The 15,169-nt window shown below is 36.7% G+C and overlaps 1 protein-coding gene, 1 long non-coding RNA gene and 1 pseudogene across 3 annotated transcripts; 1 reads left to right on the top strand and 2 right to left on the bottom strand.

The window, feature by feature from the left end:
- Positions 1–319: 319 nt before the first annotated feature.
- Positions 320–924, top strand: LOC109127027 (linoleate 9S-lipoxygenase 5 pseudogene; annotated as a pseudogene).
- Positions 925–8,883: 7,959 nt separating this feature from the next.
- LOC104755148 (putative F-box/LRR-repeat protein At1g56400) lies at positions 8,884–11,521 on the bottom strand. Its single transcript, XM_019231125.2, has 4 exons — positions 11,340–11,521; positions 10,019–10,980; positions 9,542–9,715; positions 8,884–9,437 (listed from the first exon to the last, which is right to left on the bottom strand). The coding sequence occupies exons 2-4, from the start codon at positions 10,961–10,963 to the stop codon at positions 9,102–9,104; spliced, it is 1,455 nt and encodes a 484-aa protein (XP_019086670.2). The 5' UTR covers positions 10,964–10,980; positions 11,340–11,521; the 3' UTR covers positions 8,884–9,101.
- Positions 11,522–12,599: 1,078 nt separating this feature from the next.
- On the bottom strand, positions 12,600–14,524 carry LOC147949151 (uncharacterized). 2 transcript variants are annotated; one of them, XR_015570420.1, is made up of 4 exons: positions 14,207–14,524; positions 13,297–13,994; positions 12,925–13,135; positions 12,600–12,829 (listed from the first exon to the last, which is right to left on the bottom strand). It is a non-coding gene; the product is annotated as an uncharacterized LOC147949151 (long non-coding RNA). The 2 variants fall into 2 exon arrangements; XR_015570422.1 differs by having other exon boundaries at positions 12,925–12,975.
- Positions 14,525–15,169: the final 645 nt, after the last annotated feature.

Below are 15,169 nucleotides of genomic sequence, written 5' to 3'. Positions count from 1 at the left end.
GATTCTCTCACCTTTACACTTATCACCTGTGACGTAATTACAGAGGAAAGTTAATCACACTATACAACATGGTTAACAACTTAACATACCAACTATAACATTTCAAATAGAAGTGTAGAATATAAATGACTGATTGCATTGAATAGAACTTTTTAACTTTTTGGGTAAGGTGCACTACAATGGATGAGATTGTTGCATTGACCAAAATTGCAACGTAAACAACAAAACACCAAAAACTAAAAATCAACATTTTATAAAAACAACACAACAAACCAAAAAAAGAAAATTAAATAACACAAAATATAAACAAAAAAAATAAAATCCCGACCTTATCGAATCCTGCACAATCATCATTTAGATCGCTTCTGCTCTTCGCGCAGCAGTCAATTTCGGACAGTACCCTTACGCTGGGTTTCTCCCTAACCGTCCTACGGTCAGCCACCGGTTTATGCCCGAGCCAGGTACCGTTGATTATGCTGAGCTGGCAGAAGACATTGACGTAGCATTCTTGAAGACGATCACGCCGCAGTTACAGACTCTTCTTGGGATCTCCATCATAGAGACCTTGTCTATGCACTCAACAGAGGGAATCACCAAATTGGACGGCTGATGATGAGGCTTTAGAGGCGTTTAAACGGTTTGGGAAAGAACTAGAGCTGATAGAGAACAATATCATAAGGAGAAACAATGACAAGAGATTCAAGAACAGGACCGGACCGGTTAACATACCGCATACTCTGTTATACCCGAATACTACAGATTACACAAGAGAAGGTGGGCTTACTGGGAAAGGGATCCCTAACAGTGTCTCAATCTAGAGTTACTCCTCCTAATTATTTAACTTAATATCTTCTTTTCTTTTGGGTTTTTGCTTGCTATTATGAACTCTTCTACGTTACTATCCATTGTTCATATGATTCACATGGTCGCTCAAAGTGAGTATATTATTCCCCTTTGGTTTTATTTACTTTCCACCACTGTTTATATAACTATTTAGTCTATTTCGTCTCTCCGACAATATGGATTTTGATCTCCACAGAGTTTGTGTGCTAAATAGTGTATAAAAATATAGTAAAAATGTATATCAAAATTATAGGGGATAACAATAAGTTCCACTACAATGATTTATTATACTATTAATTGGGGAGTACACTTTAAGGGTTAACAAAAAAACAAAAATCATATATATCATATATCATATTGCCAAACATATCTATTAAAAAAACAATAATATATCTACAAAATCAATTTCTCATTTCATTTTAAATTAAAAGATTTAAATATTTAGTTAAGAAAATAATATCTCAACTTCAATATCCATTTCTTAAAACAATAATATTGGTGGTGACTTTAGACGGTCCTCTAGTGGTTGGTGGTGACTTTAACACCATTGTCCGTTTGGATGAAAGGTCGGGAGGGAATGGGAGATTATCTCCCGATTCGTTGGCCTTTGGGGATTGGATTCATAGTCTTTCATTGATAGACATGGGTTTTCGCGGTAACAAATATACCTGGAGGAGAGGGCGGACCGAAAACCACTTTGTTGCAAAGCGATTGGATAGAATCTTGTGTTGTGCTCACTCAAGATTAAAGTGGCAGGATGCAAGTGTGACACACTTACCGTTCTTAGCATCGGACCATGCTCCATTATACCTCCAGTTATGCCCAGAAGTGGTGAGGGATTCAAGTAGGAGGCCATTTCGGTTTGAGGCAGCATGGCTTAAACACCCTAGTTTCAAAGACCTGTTGGTAGCATCGTGGGATGGGCAGCTGAAAACACCAGATGCTTTGAAGGTTTTACAAGTGAAACTGAAGAGATGGAATCGAGATGTCTTTGGAGATGTTCAGAAAAAGAAGGAGTTGCTGCTGAACAAAATCAAAGCGGTCCAGGACAGTTTGGAGGTCACACAGACAGATGATATGTTGCGTGAGGAGGAGGATTTGTTGAAAGAGTTTGAGGAGATTCTGGAACAGGAGGAGATGATTTGGTTTCAGAAATCTAGGGACAAGTGGATTGTGCATGGAGATAGAAATACTACTTACTTCCACACCTCTACCATTATACGACGTAGGAGGAATCATATAGATATGTTGAAGAATGAGGAGAATGTTTGGACTTCGGATGCTTCAGAGCTTGAGGATATTGCTGTGACATATTTTAAGCGGTTGTATTCTACGGATGATATCCCTGCTGTGGTTGTAGGGGTTCCACGGGATGGTTTTGTTGGCCTCACTGGAGTGGAGAAGGAAAGCCTTAATAGACCGTTCACTGCGTCTGAAGTGGCAGCCGCTACTCGCACTATGGGAGGTTACAAGGCCCCAGGGCCTGATGGCTACCAGCCCATATTTTATCAGAGTTGTTGGGGAGAGGTTGGGGAATCTGTGGTGAGATTTGCTTTGGATTTCTTTGTCACAGGTCAGTTACCACCTAGCACGAATGATGCCCTGGTCGTGTTGATCCCAAAGGTGCCAAAACCGGAGAGAATCAACCAGTTCCGACCCATTAGTCTTTGCAACGTCTTGTTCAAGATTATTACGAAGACAATGGTGCTACGTCTAAAGAATGTGATTTCGAAACTTATTGGTCCAGCACAGTCAAGCTTCATACCGGGGAGGTTGAGCACTGACAATATTGTGTTGGTTCAAGAAGCGGTTCACTCGATGCGTAGAAAGAAAGGGCGTAAGGGTTGGATGCTTTTGAAATTGGATTTGGAGAAAGCATATGACAGAATCAGGTGGGATTTCTTAGAAGACACATTGAAGGCGGCTGGTTTTGATGACTGTTGGGTTCAATGGGTGCTCCAGTGTGTGAGAGATCCATCAATGACAATTCTCTGGAATGGTGAGAAAACAGAGGCGTTTACTCCGGGCCGTGGTCTGAGACAGGGAGATCCTTTATCTCCCTATCTCTTTGTGTTGTGCCTTGAACGGCTTTGTCATATGATTGATAGTTCGATTGTGTTGGGCGAGTGGAAGCCTATTGCTTTGTCTCGTGGAGGCCCTAAACTATCCCATATCTGTTTTGCTGATGATTTGATTCTTTTTGCTGAAGCTTCGGTGAGTCAAGTCCGTGTGATTAGGCGTATTTTGGAAAAATTTTGTGTTGCGTCAGGACAGAAGGTGTCCCTAGAGAAATCTAAAATTTTTTTCTCTGAAAATGTCTCGAGAGAATTGGGGCAGCAGATCAGTGATGAGAGTGGGGTCAAAGCAACTAAGGACGTGGGTAAGTACTTGGGAATGCCAGTTTTGCAGAAGAGAATTAATAAAGATACGTTTGGAGAGGTTCTTCAGAAAGTTACATCACGGTTAGCAGGGTGGAAGGGTAGGCTGTTGAGTATGGCGGGCAGACTTACTCTTACTAAGGCAGTTCTCTCGTCAATACCGGTTCACACAATGAGCACAATTATGTTGCCTAAGTCTATTCTTGATGGATTGGATAGAGCCTCGAGAAACTTTTTGTGGGGTAGTACACCAGAGCAGAGAAAGCAGCATTTAGTTGCATGGGATAGAGTTTGCTTCCCTCGCTGCAAGGGAGGCTTGGGGATTCGTGCCTCACAAACTATGAATAAAGCGCTTTTGGCAAAATTGGGCTGGCGTCTACTGGGGGATCAGACCAGTCTCTGGGCTCTTGTCTTGAGAAAGAAGTACAAGGTTGGAGGAGTGCAGGATAAGGCGTGGATGTCTGCTAAGAAACCTGGTTCCTCAACTTGGCGAAGTATAAGAGTTGGCCTGCGTGATGTTGTTTGCCAAGGCTATAGATGGGTGTTGGGGAATGGTCGAGATATTTGTTTCTGGGATGACAAATGGTTATCAGCGCGACCGTTAAAGGAGTGTACAGTTACAGACTTACCAGAGGAGTGGAATACACTTCGGGTTAAAGATTTATGGAGGGATGATACAGGTTGGGTTCTGAGCAGTATACTTCCGTATGTGGATCATCACACAAGGTTGGAGTTGTCTGCAGTAGTACTTGACAATGTCACGGGAGCTAAAGACCGGCTAGCTTGGGGAGGATCAGCTGATGGGTGTTTTTCTGTAAAGTCTGCCTGTATGTTACTTAATACAAACCGGGTACCTCGGCAGAATATGGAAGCCTTTTATGCTAGGGTATGGAGGGTGGTGGCTCCGGAGAGAGTGAGAATTTTTCTTTGTTGGTTACTCAGCAAGCAATCATGACAAATCAGGAGAGGTATCGAAGGCATCTTGGTGAGACAAATATTTGCCAAGTTTGTAAAGGAGGAGAGGAGTCGATAGTGCATGTCCTGCGAGACTGTCCGGCGATGTCAGGGGTTTGGACTCGCCTTGTACCGGTCCGGAAGCGACAGGCGTTTTTTAGTACAACTTTATTTGGATGGTTGTATATGAATTTGGCTGTTGCAGGGGATGTTGCGGGTTCATCTTGGTCCACACTATTTGCTATGGGTGTTTGGTGGGGTTGGAAATGGCGATGCGCAAATGTCTTTGGCTCTACTGGCAAATGTCGAGATAGAGTACAATTTCTCCGGGATCTAGCAGAAGAGGTTGGTAAAGCTAACAGAGTGGCTCGGGATCAAACTCTTTCCACGGGACGGGTGGTAAGGATGGTCTCATGGCAAGCTCCGACTGAGGGATGGATGAAACTTAACACTGATGGAGCGTCCCGGGGCAATCCGGGACTTGCAACGACGGGTGGTGTATTGCGAGATCATTTGGGTAGTTGGTGTGGTGGTTTTGTTCTTAACATTGGCATATGTTCCGCTCCATTAGCGGAGTTGTGGGGGATATATTATGGTCTTTATATCGCATGGGGGAAGAATATTCAAAGGTTAGAGGTTGAGGTGGATTCAAAGTTGGTGGTGGATTTTTTAACGATAGGGATCAGTGAGTCTCATCCCTTGTCCTTCCTGGTACGCTTGTGCCAAGGCTTTATATCTAGGGACTGGATAGTCCGTTTCACACATGTGTATAGAGAGGCGAACCGTCTTGCAGATGCGCTAGCCGACTATGCTTTTACGTTACCCTTGGGTTTTCAATCGCTGGAGTTGGTTCCGGATGATATGGCTTGGTTAGTTGACGAAGATGTTCGGGAGGTTGCAGTCCCACGGTCTATTCATTTGTAATTGTTTTTAAATTTCTGAATAAATAATAGGGGGATTTTTGTCTCCCTGTCCCCTACCAAAAAAATAATATTGGAAAGAATATTAATGACTCAACTAAATTAAAAAAATGTGGATACGAAATATTTGCCGTAAAATTCGGTGAAAATCTAAAATAGAAAACAGAATCAAACTTTACATTTATTATCAACGATTAAAATATATTTTAGAGTGAATAATGTTTGGTTTTCGAAGAGTTTCAATCAAATATTATACTAGAATATTTCAAACAAATTAAAAGGATTTTTTCCACAATCAATGTTTTACCATTTATAAAGATTGTGTTTGATTGCGATGATATAATTTCTCTAATAACAAACAAATATCAAATATTCAAATCTTATAAATATTTTTAAATTAGTTAGATCATATATTTCTCAATCTTAAAGAGATGTATGTATCATTTTTTATTTTATCCCCTTTTTTTACGGCAAAAAAGATGTGTCATTTAAAACTCCACAATCAAGATATTCTAGATTCTTTCTTATCTAATCTAAAAAACAGAAGTAACAGACTTCAAGCACTATAAATAATCCACCGTATACCACTATGCCCAATATGATACCATCATCGTTGTTTACCTTTTTTTTCTTAGTTGTGTATCACTTTTTTGTAATTAATATTTTTTTCAGTGTTTGTTATGTAAACATTTCTTTCATCCTTTCGTTTATAATTACTTATTCTTTGTTAAATCATCTCAAGAGCTGCTCTGATTTCACGAAAATTGGTCAGGCATATTATGCTAGCATCACCAGACCTTGCAAAGGCAACCCAAGATCATCGAGTTTACAAAAATATCAACCTAAGATCACTAGCAATGCATCCACTAGCAGCAATAAGAAAGTACTAAGATCTAATGGAAAAATGCATTGCAAGTGGAAATGTGGAGGCACACTACATCAAAGGAATCAAAGCAAAGGGTGATCAATGCTGGAAAAATAACAAGAAGTCCTTACACAAAATCAATGTGCAAAAACTACAATGCTACTTCACTACATTGAGAGAAGTTCAACCAACCATCATCTGTAGCCTCACTGACATGGAATAGAGATGCCCTCATTGCTACTACTACAAACAAATGGTCAAATTTGTCTTCTTCTTTTAGCTAAACGATCGTCAATATAGTTTATGAATGTTATCATCCTTTAATTATGACCTATATTTCCAATGTAAGAGTTCTTTACAAGTTTTTTAATTCAAATGTTATGTCAATGTGTCCAATCTCAAACAATTGAAAATACAACAAAATTGGAAACAACTTATTAAAAACAATAGCGCAGCATGCCAACATAAGTCAACATATATTACAAACAACTATGAACACGAGGATAAAGATATTAGCAAAATGGTGTTTATCTATAAGATATAAAATTGTTATGCACAAAGAACAACTTCAAAGAAAAATACAGTAAACAAAAGCAAGGTCGCAAAAGTACAAAAGGGAAGACCAGTCAGAACATGGGAATTAAGAAAAATAAAACAGGATGAAGGTAACGAAACTAAAACAAAGTAAACCTAATTTGGCACCTGTTGACACATCTATCACCAAACTAACAAAAAAGGTAAGAGATACATACACTAACAAACCACAAAAGAGACGCTAAAAAAAGATTAGTAAATGAAATCGAGTCAAAGCCAAGGCTCCCGAAAAGTAGCAAAAAACAGCAGAACCAATAGTATTTCAGAATCAATACATACGCAAACAGAAATCCACAAAAAACAACAAAAAGAGCAAATCAGAGTAAATCCAGCCAAATACTGAGATGGTCCTATTGAAACTCAAATTATAACAACCTTCTTAAAAGAGTCGATTACTTAATTAGAGAATGAAATGTACACATGGGAGAGCCAATTAACACAGACGGTCAACGAACTAACCAGGAGAGCACCAATTATCCACCACCAATTCGAAGGTAAGACAAAACCTTCCCAAAGGCACCAAAAAAAATTAAAGTTTTTTGTATCGACACAATGAATGCTTCAAAACGAAGAACATCCATCAAAATTACATCTACAAGCCTACTACTATCCTTTAGATCAAAATACACCATTCCGTCCAACAACCGATATACGGTAAAGAAGAAAAAACACAATTACAAGACACGGGCTATTTCCCCAAAAGGACAAATACATCCTCAAATCGATAAAACCCAATCTAAACCCAAAACACCACTACCTTTAAAGGTCTAAACGGATATTTGGGCCCAATCAATGTACGTAAGAAAAAATATATATATATAAACACCTGAATGTAAGTAAATTAAATACTTTATAAAAAATTACTAACTTACAAACTTTGTAACACAATCACAAAAAGACAAACGGATAACAAGAAAAAAAAACAATTACATCCAGAAATCAACTTATACATCATAATCTACAACTATGCAATTTAAATAACTGAAAAACAAAAGCAAATTTTAAAATAAACACAATTAATATAAAATAAAAATGTAAAACTACGCAGTAGATTATACTTAATGCAAAAAAAAAGTAAGCAAGAAAGCCAAAATGACCATGAAAAAAAAACATAAAAAAATAGCAACCAAGATATAAAGAGAAAATAACAAAACACTTTATAAATATCCACAAAAAACACATATCACACTCTAATCAAACTCCTCCGCTAAGCACAGGTCAAATACTAGGCAATGACAAATAATAATACATTCATCACAACTAACAACTACAGCAAAACAACAACTTTAAGTACACAATGTTAACTTCTAATCATAATTATTTTAAAAATATTTAAAAAACACAGAAGATAATCTCAAATTTTGAAAAGAAAAAAACACACTAAGTTATATTTACTGCAAAACCTATTTTTTTTTTAAATATCCAACAAACAACATAAGCAACCAAATCAAATACAAACACAGACATAAAGATGAATTTACATAACCAAAAAATAATACACACAACAAAACCCCCCAAATACACTTTCATCTAACTCCCGCGCGTAGCGCGGATCAATTGCTAGTTAATAAAATAAAATTAAATATATCGATGCGCGAGCCTATTTCTAGTATTGTAGTAACTTAATTAATTACCTTCATAATTGGTCTTGGAGAAACCATTTAAAACGTGAGAGATTCCAAATCCGGACAGTTATTAATCAAGTACCTAAACCCCTACAAACTCATATGGATGCAAACTCGTCCTCAACTGTTTAACACCAGATGTTGCAACTTCATCCTCCACATTATGGACCATCTTTCTCCCAAAAAAAAAAAAACAAACGTAATTAAATGTCTGATCAGTGATCATGAGTGTGTAAGATGTTAGATATGTTGAGTGATTTTGTATATACCTGGAGGAAATATGAACAGACAGTTTAAGTCTTAGCATAAGAGAGATGTCGTTACAAGACGAGCAAGGATTTCTCCGGTTCCAATAGTATATCGCAGTCTTTAGGGACTAATTTTCTTAACTAAACGGTTCTGGTTTTCACCCAAAACCATTTCTTCATCTCCAAGACTCGCACAGTTTATGAATCTCAAACTCTCAAGAGTCGGAAACTTGGAAAGCAAGGTAGTGACTTCAGAGATCTGAAACCAACCGATTTTGAAGCTTCTTAGCGCAGAGTCGAGTTCTTGAATCTTGTCGAGTTGATTCCACAAGCGTATAGTTTTAGTGACTCAATGTTCGTTTGATTGTAAACACAATCGGGTAAATTGATCAAAAATTGATGATTTTTGTCTAGGTCACTTCGAAGTATGAGCGATGATGAGTTTTTTGAAAATCATAGAAATTTTAATTTCGAAAATTATAGAATTGTTTTAAAAATATATAAAAACAAGATGTAAATAAAATCTAAATATTACTCAATAATTCTTTACTATTTATGGTTCACATAGATGACCAAGTCCTTATCCTTTCCAAGAAGTTCAAATTATTTGGAAAATCAAACAAACATCATGAAATGGGACAAATAAGCAAACCACTAATACTAAGAAGTCCTGATCATAGCTCTGCAACTCTTCGAGGATCGTGTACAAGAACCTGCACATCCCCTGAAATACTCTGTAACATCTTGGCTCCATCATGTGCCTCCATCCTCTGACATTCCGCCATATCACTACTCACGTAAAGCTCCACTCTTTCTAGTACAGGACCATGCGCACGTCCGGGACAACGCCTACGTCCCGACTGAATCAAAACCGTCAAAACATTTAGCTCTCCAAAGCAACCACTGAAGTTCTTCACGACCACGACCTTAAGTGTCTTAGGAAGATTCTGGTAGGTAAGATTTTTTTTCCAGTATGAACGTGGACCGACGCCACAATATGACTTAGCGTACTGCAATATATCAAAACGAAAATTTTTGAGCTTTAGGGAAAATCACACATAGTAAAAGGAACTATTGTTCTCAAATTCAATACTACTATATATAGTAATCTTACCGAGAAAAGGCTTCGACGGATGCATTCGAAAGTTAATGTTTCCAGGTTAGGGCAATTATCGAGGAGGAGCCTAATTCCTTTAAACTCCATGACATGCATCCTCGTTCTCAGCACCAAATGTTGTGTTTCCATAGGACGAAGTAAAGAAGACGGATCATCACATTCTTGGATAGCCTTCAAAAAGAAAAACACATGCACTTACACTTACTCAGATAAAGATAACTGTAAACTAATCGTCTTTATATCAATCAATTAGCTTATAAGGTAAAGATACTACACATACTACTATATTCGCTACTACTACTACATATTCCTTTTATCCACTAGGCTATATATTAAAAACTTTCATAGGGAGAATTGTTATATTTTGAAACCAAACTATATCCCCTAGTAAAATATTCTGCTCAATTCTCATTCTCAAAGATATGTTAATAACGTGAATATGTAATGTAAAGATGTTAAGAGTTAAGTATATACCTGAAGGAGAAAAGAGCATACACTTAAGGTGCTCGCACCTCGAAGACTGTTAAGGAAGCCAGAAAGCAGAGTTCCTTCTTTTTTGCTTCTTTGATTGGGTTCTTCGTATTCACCCTCTGCCTCAAAATCTAAATAAACTTCTTTGAACTTATTCATTTTCTTGACATCAAAAGCAAGCACTTGGCCTGAGTACTTGAATATCTCTACATTAGGCAAATCAAAGGAACAAGCCATGTAAAGAGAGAATTCACAGTTCTCAAATACAAATTCCTTGATATCTCCGGCTATGTTGTTGATAACAACACCCCAACAATAACTAAAACTTAGACTCTTGAGCGTAGGAGAGGTTAATATCAAAGACTCGGCCCCTGTGAGTTCGATCCAACCTATAGAGAGCTTTCTAAGCGATCCAGAGTTTGTGAATTTCGAGGGGTCAAACCCGCACGAATATATCTTCAGCGATTCGAGGGTTCTTGAATTGTAAACGCTTGCTGGTAAATGCACATAAACCTTGTAATACCTCGACGCATCGGTAGTGACTGACCAATAAAAGTCTGTGAAATCAAGAACTAGGTTCTTGACTTTTCTTGCGACTGCGAATTCGATCAGGGACTCCATCTCTGCCGCAAATCCCCATGGAACAGAGAACTTAATCTCGAAGGTTTCCATGCAGTAACCCTGATATCGAGAGACCCATTGACACATATAGTTAACAAACGAAATCCTTTTGGATCTTTTGTCGGAGACAGAGCGGTCCACGTACTCGGACTCCTCGAAAGAAATGTTTCTTGTCTCACGACAGAGATACCTCCACCTCTTAGAGAGTAAACTGGTCCTTAAACATTCCTTAAACGACAAACAAGAGATGATCATAATCAGAAGATCATCTGGTAGATTGGATAATGCGTCTAGTTCGATACTTGAAGCCATTCTCTTAGAAGTCATCTCTTCCAATCGAAATCCTACTATCCATAAAACAATAATCGTTAGTGAATTGAAGTTATCTCCTTGGCATTTACAGTTTTAAATTTTCAATAAACATGTCCGAATCTATTGCACTAGCCATAAAACAATAGAACAAAAAGACATCTTTATATATAACTTTTAAGAAGGAATAACAAAACAAAATTACAATAAGAAAACATACAACATCATTTTTATCATTCAAAATCAATGGACGCAGATGGTGGAGCAAGAAAAACACTAAAATAAAATCATTAAAATGTAAATACAGCACATATATCTCATAAGTATTTAAGCAAAATAAAAATATTATAACAACAACGATTTTAAAAATAAAATAAAAGAAGAACTGATGTACCTGAAAACTTTGTCTTCTTGTGGTTATGCCTGTTTAAGATCTCAAGATTTCTCTCTTCTCTTGGATATGCTACTGTAAAATATAAGGGTAGGTGATGGCTATTGACTCAGATATATATTTCAAATCATGTGTTAACATCTTATCTCATTTTTTGAATTACAGCAAACAAATTATTTGTTATGAAAAAAATCTTATTTGGTTAAAATCTTAAATTAAAAGACAAAAGTCTTAATTTGGTTAACTTATTTGCTTTTTTCTTTTTGGTAAAAAATCTTCTTAGTATTACTAAAGATGCATTTTTATTAATTATATATCTTTTTGTGGTCAGAAATGTGACCAACTTTTTTATATAAAAAGAATATATAAAATCCCTTACTCTGAAGGATAATTTAAAGAAATGAATATATAATGGGATTTTTTTCGATATATAATTTTGTTAAGTGAGCCAATAGCCATCACCTACCCTAAACCCTTATCTTTTTACACCAGCATATTGATTAACCTGAATTGCTTTTCCTTATAAACCATTTTACCAACCCATACGTAGAGCAAGGCCCTTTCAAGTTTCATCATCCACACATCCATTTACCACGTAAATCTCAATATATAGTTTCCAACACAGTAGAGCAAGACCCTTCATGCGGTGGGATATACAATATTTGGTGAAAACGAAAGATGCTTAGCATATAAAGGGATCATCATTCATCAGCATTTTTGAATCACCTTCAGTGCATACATGTTCCGACCAAGAATAATTTGTAACAATCTATCATCTATGCCATATACTAACTGAAAAAAAAAAAAAAGTGCTGTAACGGTACTAGGGTAGAGTCAAGAATACGGGTAGGTGATGATGGCTCATCTTTCAAAACCATGTGTTAAAATACTCTTTCCATTTTCGGAGTCATAGCAACTTGTTTTCGTTTTGGTAAAAGTCTTATTTGGCTAAAATCATATGTTTTGATTCAGAAGCTTGAGATGTTAAAAAAAAAATCCCCCGAAAGCAGCTGGCAAGTCCCTAGGATTTAAATTTTGCCACTGGATGTCATCTTCTCCACTCAGCATTTCAGCAATTTTTTTAAACTAAGTAGGTCTTGGCATTTGGGTATCCGATCGGGTTCAGGTCGAGTATTTTGGATTTTTGGGTATTTCGATTATGGGGTTCAAGACACATTTGGGTATTTCTATTATTCGGGTCGGATTTCGAATATACATCCATCAGGTTCGGGTCGGATTCGGGTAGCCAAACTTAATCCAAAATTAAACAAAACCAAACTCAATGCCATTCATTCAATCCGAAATTAAACAAAACCAAGCACAAAAAGAGACCAATGTTCAAAATTGAAACCACAAACAAACCAAGTACTAAAGAAACAACAAAGTAAACAAGTTTTCCAAATGAAACACCAAGTGAAAAACTAGCCGACAAACCAAGTGATTGTAACACCAATTGCACCAAGTGAAACACCAAAGCCGATAGTTCTTTTCCTCTTGATGATGAATTCATATGAAAATAAGAAGCATATTAGATGATTATGAATAGAGTAAAAGAGTAAGAGACAGACAATACATTAAACTTATTTACCTTGTAGTTGTAGTCGAAACATGAGTGTGGCTTACTCTTCAATGTAGAACACTGAAAACAAAAGAATTGGATGAGTTAACATAAAGTAGGAGGCAATAACAAAAAAAAAAAATATACAAAACTTTCCAAGTTTATCTTCATATTCCACTTCTGCAAGTATTTGTGCATTGGTAAGCACTTTTTATTCAATTGCAATGTCTTGTTTCATCCACTATTCAATACACATCAAAACCTCAACCATATAGGGAGTTAGGCAACTTCTATGTGGTTCTATTATCCTACAATTTGTGCTAATATCACTTTCAGATGCTACATATGACAATTGCATAACAAAGACATCAAGAGCCGTTTGTGATAAAATACGGTACTTGCCACAGTTAAGTTTCCACCAAGAAAGAACATTATAGTCAGTCTCCATCATCACATTCGGATTCTCAACAGCCTCTTTCAGATATGTATTGGAAATGGCCAAAATCAATCATAACTATTTGTGAAACACTTATTTATACATGAATTTTAGTACCCAGCATAAATCAACCTAAATCATCCAAATTTCAAATTTTATACCTCAATTATGTAAAATTTGGCTAATTTCAACATCTATTTTAACTGTGTTAATTAGCCAGTTAACACGCTGAGGTCAATGACCAGGTCCTTGTGTGCCTTTGAAAGGCCTGTGGGGCGGAGGAGATTTTTAATGTGGACAGAGCCGTCGCACAATATATTGAGGCCACAAGCCCAACATCATGTTAAGGCTGATTTTCTAGTGAACCAAAGGAAAGAAGAAAAAAAATTGTTAAAAAAGGTGTTGATGAGGCTCGAACACATGTCCTCCTTTGCTTTCTAGTTAACTTTAACCATTACACTAATGAAACTTTTATGAAATAAAGGGCCGAAAATCTAGATATTATTTCACGGCCGCAAGCACATGCTTCACCAGCTTGTGCTTGGGACCGGCTCTGAATGTGGACCATGAACAGGACGACTACAAAGTTTGGGGAATTTTTGACATATACGGGTGACTCGATCGACAGGAATGCGGGCACTAGGATGGTAAATCTCTTCTGCACCTGCACCACCCAAACAGCATTACATTATGTATTACATGAGTCAATGTTTGATCATTTTAGTGCTCATTTGTTTATTTATATACGGATTAGTTCCAAAACTCAAACCAAAATCAGGATCAAACACAACTACAAAAATAATAAAAACCTAACTAATTAACGTAAAATGATACTAATTAATGACCTCGGAACATCTAAAAGACCAAAAGACTCACTTTGTTTCTTGGCTTCCTCTTGTGCGCCAAGGGCTTTATCCATATGCGGAAACACAAGAAGAAGAAGGAGACAGAAAACCATTGAAGAGACCATATATAGAAGATGTCATCTTAAATTCTTAATATTACCTTATTTTGCTTATTAGTGTCGCCAGTGGCGGAGGCACATTGACAATCATGGGTGCAATTGACACCAATAAAATTTTAAATTTCTCCTAATTTACACTAATTTTTTCAATATAAATCAATTTGAACCCAACCAATTATGAGTTTGAATCCATTTTGAACCCATCAAACAATTTTCCTAGATCCACCACTGAGTGTCGCTCATGCTTTTGCGTTTATATAGGCTATAGGGAGGTGGCAATTAAAGAAATTTAAAGATATGGTGGGGATAATATAGAAAGGCTCAAAGACAAAGAAGATGAAGAAATCTGTGGACAGTCTAGCGAGAGACTTAAAGCTTATAGTCATCGACGACTTAGTTGTGTCACTTATGAGTCTCGAAGTTTTTGGTATTTTTATTCGGTGAAAAGTCTTCAATGGCCAATTAGCCATGCATGTGTCTGGTTTGTGGGTCTAGTACTGCATTGAATGGGATTCTCTTCATGTTACTTACTTTTTTTTTTGAAAAAGCTCTTCATGTTACTTACTTCCTTAGATATTTCTAATATCCTATATTTACTCCATGTCTCCATGGTTATATTCTGTTAATTCGTACAAAATAATGAAAATAAAATCGGATTATACGTGAAGAAAAAAGTTTAAAACAAAAAAAATTAATCTTTACTGTATTATTTTTTCATTCTGCAAATGTTCAATTATCTTGACTTTGGCAACTCTTGCGTCATCTAAGTCGGATAAGGATAGACCAAATCCGTGATTAATTGTTATTTTTGCTTATTTTGATAATTCGTTGAAGAACCTTGGAAGGGTTTGGATTTAAGATGATGGACTAAATAA

This window comes from Camelina sativa, chromosome 2 (assembly GCF_030686135.1).
Source record: "Camelina sativa cultivar CO46 ecotype springtype chromosome 2, ASM3068613v1".
In the NCBI taxonomy this organism is placed as follows: domain Eukaryota; kingdom Viridiplantae; phylum Streptophyta; class Magnoliopsida; order Brassicales; family Brassicaceae; genus Camelina; species Camelina sativa.
The sequence above is the reverse complement of the archived record's forward strand: the minus strand, read 5'-3'. Positions and strand labels throughout refer to the sequence as shown.

Bases quoted from the DNA above. Each gene is read 5' to 3' on its own strand.
- LOC104755148 (XM_019231125.2), bottom strand. From the start codon at position 10,963: ATGACTTCTAAGAGAATGGCTTCAAGTATCGAACTAGACGCATTATCC. The intron at 9,716-10,018 runs GTATATACTTAA...TTCTTTTTGAAG, and splicing joins TATGCTCTTTTCTCCTTCAG to GCTATCCAAGAATGTGATGA. The intron at 9,438-9,541 runs GTAAGATTACTA...GATATATTGCAG, and splicing joins TCCGTCGAAGCCTTTTCTCG to TACGCTAAGTCATATTGTGG.